The following is a 7,500-nucleotide window of genomic DNA, read 5'->3' as shown; positions in this document are numbered from 1 at the left end:
CACACCTTTGTCCTGTTAAACAAAGTCTTATCTTTCCAAAAAGGGTCAGGAGTCTTTATAGCCACAAGTGTTCCTACTCCAGTTTAAATTTACCTTTTTAAGTCATGTGACACATCACAGAGGAATGTTTGTGAGAAGACTTCACTCACTGGTTCTGAGCACTCACAGAATGGCCTCTCTGTTGTTGAGATTTATGCTTGTTTGCACTGTGTCCTCTTGCATGTATGTAAAAACCATGTATATTTGCTCGTGTTGTAGATGGAACTGATGCAGCAGACTAAGGTCAAGGCTGAAATCCAGTCCCTGGCAACTATTGCCCCCGACTTCCTCACCAGCATTTACCTGCCCAACAAGCTCCGGTATGGAGGCTGGGTTTGATTGCAATGCTGCCCCCAAGTGGAAGAAAAAGTGAAGCGCTGACACAGGTCACAAAATGTAATGTCTGTTGGTGTCTATTTTCTGTCATTATAATATTAAAAAACACCTTTGATCTTACTGACAACCCACATCATGGATTTAGTCTTTATTTTAATTGTATAGTGTAGAAGTGTGAAACACAGAATATCAATAAGTTATAGCACCCAAGTAAACATTCTACTTGTAACTCGTGTTATTTTGTAAAGACTGTTTTGGAAGCTAAAGTAGTGACAGTCTAAATAAAAACAATTGGAGTTGAATTTTACTATTCATAGACACGGTTTATTAATCGTGTAGTGCATCCTGTTGGCCTATAAACGATCTTTGACAATATTCCACGGCACTCAGTGGGCGTGGCTGCGCTCTTGTGCGACGTACTCCTACTGCTACGTCATCAGCGAGGTAATTTGTATTTTCTTTTACGTGTTACAATTGAGCTGTATGGAGTTTGTGACGTGAAAGAGGGAACCAGAGGAAAAGAAGCGTCTTCACTCTTTAAATTCATCATCCAGGTGAGTTAATATAAGACCTGTGTGTGAGAGAGCAGAATAACTGTTTAATCAGATTTTATTCTAATTTCTTGGAAGATAACTGAACATGTTTATTATAAACCACCAGGGAGTGAGTGAAGTTGACCGCAGATCTCCAAAGTTTAAAATATTCTATACGTCTATAGTAGTTAGGAGCATAAATATTATTATGTTAATCCTGTGATTAACATGACTGTTTAAAGGATTTATTTTTATTTATGGCACCTACTTTTGTAGTTTTTACAAAGCATTCAGAAATAAGTTGGTCAAGTTAAAACAGCCATGATATTTTGTCATAATTTTAATAATTTTATCCGAGTATCTCTTCAAATAATAAAAATGCACATAGTAGTAAAATATACCCTAAAATGAAAAATGCAGTTAATTTGAGTTGGTCATGAATTTGATGTGGTTTTCTTTGGTTGTTATTTAAAGCTCCACATTTAAGAGAATTTACTGGCAGAAATTGAATATACTACTACCCATACGTGTATAATCACTTTAAAATAATAATAATAATAACAAAAACACCTGTTTTTATATGTAGTTCTAGATTAAGCCTGTTTTTAATGTGCTGGGTGAGGTTCTTCTTTTATGGAGGCAGCCATTTTTGTCACTATCTTTTACGCAATAGAACTTTTAAGACTAAGTTTAAGAAAAACTTTAAGATATTGATGATTGAGAAGCAAGATACTTTTCTCAGCAGAGACTGAAATACAGACCCACCTCATGTTTTGTAATCTATGGGATGTTACATTTGTCTCATCAGTAGCAGACGCATGACTCCTCTTCTCTGTCTTAGGTAAGAGAATGAGAGGCCTCCCACTTTCCCTTTCTGCTTGTCAAGGACAGCTGACTACAGAGCAGAGCTGAGTGAGTAAGTGAGTGTGGGCTCTAAACATAACATCCTCTGTGGTCTCACTGGTCACAGATTAGTGAGGAGTCATGTTTCGTAAGACATTTTTCATGTGCTTCTTCAACGTAGACTGGGTTGTGTTAAGGTAAAAAAAAAAGAAAAAATATTACGATGTAATCCGTTTTGGAAAGTATTCTGTACTGTTACCTGGACACTTTCATCTTTTATTTGTAACTGTTGTCTATCTTTACATTGCGTGTTTAATATTGATAGATGTATTTGTTCTTAAAGTTGAGGTGTTGTTCTGCTATTGTAACTTTTTCCCCCCGCTCATTTAGGTCAAGAATTTCTCATATGGACGCAGTGATCCGCCGGTGCCCTTTTCTTACCCTGGCTCCCAGTGTTTACCTGCAGATGGCCGGGAAGTCATCACTGGTGAACTTTGCCCAAAAGTGCCCTGTGATGATGGACCTGGCCTCCAAACATCTGGCCAGAGCTCTGTCATCTGCGACATCTGTGTCCAGAGATACTCCAAAGCACGAGGGTAAGTTTTAGTATGTTAAATTGTCATTTAAATGAAGGTTTTTCTTTAATTTTGTTCATTTGCTCCTGCCTCTGTAGATCAAAGTTTGCCTCAAGGACACACTTCACCACCTGCTGACCAGGCTGCGTCCTCCAAGTGTCCTTTCCTGGCTACAGAGATGATGGTGGAGAAAAACTGTAGTTTAGTTAGAGAAGCCAGCATGGAGCTGCAGGAGGATGTGAAACAGATGCAATCTATCCGAACAGGTAAGGCACACCCTGGGGTCTGTGTTGGACAAGTTGCTTATTACATATTATTGCTTAAAAAAGTAATACAATTAGTACTTCCTACCAGGCAACCAAAGTAGGAAGTTACGTCTTGGAATTTGACAGTTTAATCCTTTTTCTGTAACTGGGTTATTTATTCTAAATCATAATATTTCTGTCTTTGTTGAGTGTTTATTAGTGTTTGTAATACTTGAAATTTGTAGACTTACTTTTACAGTTATAATGCTATATTTAAAGGTGCCATATGTAAGAATGTGGCCAAAAACGTTTACTACATTCAAATTCAAAATACCGAGGTCTATTAGGTTTCGTTTTCTGACGTAACTGGCAACCCGTGGTTGCTCAGCAGCTGAGACTCTACTGACTGCAGTGATTGGTAGACGGCAATAGGTGGCCCCACATGCCAAAACATGATTTCAAAACATAAACATGATTTGCAGTCGGCAAAATATTTTTTTTAATGCAAATATGTTGGCTGTACTGTTGTTGTTGGCGAGTTCAGTTTGTTATATGAATATTATTCCTGAGTCTCTGTGACATATTAGGAGGATTTTATGGCCAGTTGCTTTAGATTTATTACATAATGTACCTTTAAATTGTATTAATATTCTTAAAACAATCAACATTTGATGGACAATAAGTGACTTTTGGAACTGAATCTACTTTATTGAAATTAAAATTAGCAGTCAAACTACAGAACTACAAACATGGCAGCCACTCGCAAAATAAAAAATAAACTAATCACAATATAGTTAAGCATTATATGTTATGAGTATCACATTACTCCCCATTGCCAGGGTAATTGGACAATAGGTAATTTAGGTAAATTATGATAAATCACCCTTATGAGCATAGTGACATTTAAAGTACATTGCAAATTAACTTCCATTGATTGAATTATGTTTATGTCTCTTAATCAGGGAAAATGGGTGTGAATGTATCAGCTTTGGATCTTATCGAGGTGGAAACGGCTGTTTTTGAACCAATACCTTCCAAAGTGTCTCACCTTTTAAAGGATAATCTGCCTGAAGGTATGAAATCGTATCTTCAACGACCAATTATTCATAAAAAGCATGGCATTCCTTTAAAAACGTCCTCCCTTTTCCTCCATCAGTTGTCACATTCCAGTATGACAAGTTTTTTGAGAGGAAGATCGACAGCAAGAAAGCAGATCACACGTACAGGGTTTTTAAGACGGTGAACAGGCGTGCCGCCTTGTTCCCTATGGCAGACGACTACACAGAATCTTTCCTTGCAAAGAAAGACGTGTCGGTGTGGTGCAGCAATGACTACCTTGGCATGAGCCGTCACCCCACAGTCACCCAGGCTATTCTGTAAGTAGGTGGACACGGCATTCGTTCATCACTGACAACTGATTGATGTCATCGAATGTGAACTCTTCTCATGTTCCCCCTTCCAGTGAGACCGCGCAGAAGCATGGTGCCGGTGCTGGAGGCACACGGAATATTTCAGGGACCAGTCAATTCCACGTGGAGCTCGAGCACGAGCTGGCTGACCTGCACAGCAAGGATGCTGCACTGCTTTTCACCTCCTGCTTTGTAGCCAATGACTCCACTTTGTTTACTCTGGCAAAAATGATGCCAGGTACATAAAAGAATGCTTAAAAGTGTGACTTTGAGATACTGACATCATCAGAACTGACTTTGCTGACTGTGGAAACATCGCTACAGGCAGGTACAGATTGGGAAAAAAACGATAAACAGAAAGTTAAACCTAAACCTTCTTAATTATACCTGTATACCTACTATATCTTATGAATAGTTGTGCCACTTAACCCCACCAGTAGACAGCTTTTATCGGCTATAATATGAAAAGGCAAACTCTCCTGCACCAAAGACCACACTGTAAAAGAAAACTCAAAATTTCAAGGCAACTTGATGCAATCAATTTTTGAGTTTACAGCAAAAGATCTTGAGTTTTTAAAAAAGTTCCATCCATCCATCCATCTTCTTCCGCTTATCCGGGCCAAGTCGCGGGGGCAGCAGTCTGAGAAGGGATGCCCACACTTCCCTCTTGCAGGACACTTCCTCCAGCTCCTCCGGGGGGACCCCAAGGCGTTCCCAGGCCAGCCGAGTGACATAGTCACTCCAGCGTGTCCTGGGTCTTCCTCTGGGTTTCCTCCCGGTGGGACATGCCCAGAGGCGTCCAGTGGGCATCCGATACCGATGCCCGAGCCACCTCAGCTGGCTCCTCTCGATGCTCCTCACCCTATCTCTAAGGGAGCACTCTGCCACCTTGCGGAGAAAACTTATTTCAGCCGCTTGTATCCGGGATCTTGTTCTTTAAAAAAGTTCCATCAACTGCTATTATTTTGTTAGACAAACTTGTAAGTTATTGTGCCAACTCAAAATTCTCTTTTTAAACAGTTTGGCTAACTAATCTTGTTCAGATAATGTAAAAAAAACGTATGTATGTAATAGAATTTTGAATTTTGAGTTGGCACAACTCTAAATTAAAACTAAAGTTTGTCTAACAAAATAATATTAGTTAATGGAACTTTTTTAAAAACTCGAGACCAAAAATTGATTGCAGCAAGTTGCCTTGGAATTTTGAGTTTTCTTTTTTGCAGTGTGTGGACACAGGAGCTGCTGGTCTAGCTAGCTGCTAGGTATCAACAGTGGATAGACATCTCCTGCGTGCTGTGATGTAAAATAGCTGATTTTCTCAAGGGAATTTGTTGCAGGAAAGTGATTTTTGGTGTCTAGCCAGGAAAAGGCTGCCTAACTGTGAGAAAAAGAAGTGGAAGCTTTCTTAACATATTGTAGACTTATACAGAGATGGGTTTCATTTTAAGAATCTTTTGTTCAGTAGCTATAATCTGTCTGCCCCTGGTGGATGGGAGTGAGTGTACAGCTCTATGGAAGCACACTAGTGGCACACTTTAGCAAAGTCAGTGATGATAAAGTGTCAATATTTCATGAAATCACACCAAAAAAAAAAAACCTCAACTTTCCTTTCAAAACAAACAAAAAATATCCTATAGACTGGTATTTATTGTATTTTTTTTGTCCGTGAAAGGTTGTGAAATCTACTCTGACGCCGGCAACCATGCCTCAATGATCCAGGGCATAAGAAACAGTGGAGTTAAGAAATTTGTTTTCCGTCACAATGACATCAACCACTTGCAAGAGCTGCTTGAGAAGTCTGACGCCTCGACTCCAAAGATCGTTGCGTTCGAGTCGGTGCACTCCATGGATGGTGAGTACACAAGTCTTATTCCTAACTGATATTTTTTTCACTATATTTTAGAAGAAAAATTAGTAAATGCAGGATTTTTGGAGAATTCTTTTACTGATTTTAAAAAGTCCATACCTTACTGTGTACATGCCACTTTACTGGGTACACAGGACGCCTAATAAAATAGCAGGAGTGCCATCTGGTGTGATCAACTGCTGCTCAAGGGTCAATGTATTGTGTGTTCAAAGATGGTCCTCTTTATACCTTGGTTGTAATGAATGGTTATTTGATTTAAAGTTGATTCTCTATAATTTTGGGTGGATTTGAACAAGGCATTTTCTGCCCAGAGAACTGCTGCTTACTGGATGTTTTCTCTTTTTTGGACTATTCTCTGATGGTTGCGTGTGAAAATCCCAGTAGATCTAAATTCTGAAATACTAAAACCTGTCCATCTGGCACCAACAAATATTCCATGTTCAAAGTCACAGAAATCACATTTCTTTCTCAACTTGCTATACCATGTGTTGCTGATCAGGTGTACCTAATAAAGTGACCAGTTATACACCTATATATCCATTTAAAGAAAATACCATATACATCCATTTTACCAAAATCAACTAAATCCATGATTTCTTGTTTACAAAGTAAACATCACGTGCTTACATTTAGAATGTAGACATTAATAAGTATTTTCCTTCAGGTTTTTCCAAGTCATCATGAATAAAAACTGTTAAATAATGAACCATGTGTCCTCTGCAGGAGCTGTGTGCCCACTAGAGGAAATGTGTGACATTGCCCACAGGTTCGGAGCTCTCACCTTTGTGGATGAGGTGCATGCTGTGGGCCTGTATGGGCCCAGAGGAGGAGGGATTGGAGACAGAGACCGAGTCATGCACAAGATGGACATCATCTCTGGCACCCTTGGTGAGTAAACGCGACGCTGACGTAAAGTTTTCTTAACATTCAACCCTTCTGAAATGTTATGAGTTTCATTTTCAGGCAAAGCATTCGGCTGCATGGGTGGTTACATCGCCAGCACCGGTGCTCTGGTGGACACCGTACGCTCCTACGCCGCGGGCTTCATCTTCACCACCTCCCTGCCCCCCATGCTGCTCGCGGGGGCGACGGAATCCGTCAAGATCCTGAAGAGTGAAGAAGGTCAGGTTCTCAGGAGGAAGCACCAGCGGAGCGTCAAGCTGCTCAGGCAGATGCTGATGGACGCGGGTCTTCCGGTAGTCCACTGCCCAAGCCACATCATTCCTGTCTGTGTAAGGAAATATTTAAATATGGAGTACATATTTAGATCTGAACACAGTCGGCCACAAAAGTGGGAAAAAAATCTGTTCACAATATTACATCATGATATCACACGCATACTTAATAATACTATTTATGATGCAAAATCAATGTATTAATATCAAAAACAGACATTTATTTTAAATTACATCAATAATAGTGTCGACAACTGTAATAAAAATTTGTACCAGGAGCCGTTTCGGCAACTGCCATTCGTGGCTCGGGCCCTAAAAAGCGTATTTATATATGTAATTGAATGTTGTATATGATACATTTAATAATGGGATAATTATGGCCCAATGTCTTGTTATTACTGTTATAAAAAACAATGCTAGCAAACATTATATTCTATCAGCTGAGCGTAGGCTACAAACTGTGTTTAAAAGACTGTGA

The 7,500-nt window shown here is 39.5% G+C and overlaps 1 protein-coding gene across 1 annotated transcript in view; it reads left to right on the top strand.

Moving 5' to 3' along the window:
• LOC310931786 (5-aminolevulinate synthase, non-specific, mitochondrial-like) overlaps positions 1-7,500 on the top strand; it is a gene marked incomplete at both ends in the record, with an annotated part of 17,690 nt that overhangs the window by 9,250 nt on the left and 940 nt on the right. The window contains 11 exons of the mRNA XM_083895015.1: positions 259-372; positions 715-819; positions 880-929; positions 2,142-2,347; positions 2,425-2,592; positions 3,534-3,644; positions 3,728-3,947; positions 4,034-4,218; positions 5,653-5,832; positions 6,571-6,735; positions 6,811-7,079. Of these exons, the coding sequence (XP_083751141.1) occupies positions 259-372; positions 715-819; positions 880-929; positions 2,142-2,347; positions 2,425-2,592; positions 3,534-3,644; positions 3,728-3,947; positions 4,034-4,218; positions 5,653-5,832; positions 6,571-6,735; positions 6,811-7,079 (1,773 nt within the window). The remainder of the gene's footprint in view (positions 1-258; positions 373-714; positions 820-879; positions 930-2,141; positions 2,348-2,424; positions 2,593-3,533; positions 3,645-3,727; positions 3,948-4,033; positions 4,219-5,652; positions 5,833-6,570; positions 6,736-6,810; positions 7,080-7,500) is intronic.

The sequence above is a fragment of the Microchirus variegatus genome (assembly GCF_963457635.1).
Source record: "Microchirus variegatus genome assembly, chromosome: 9".
Classification (NCBI taxonomy): Eukaryota; Metazoa; Chordata; class Actinopteri; order Pleuronectiformes; family Soleidae; genus Microchirus; species Microchirus variegatus.
Note: the sequence above shows the minus strand (reverse complement) of the source record. Positions and strands in the feature narration are given on the sequence as shown.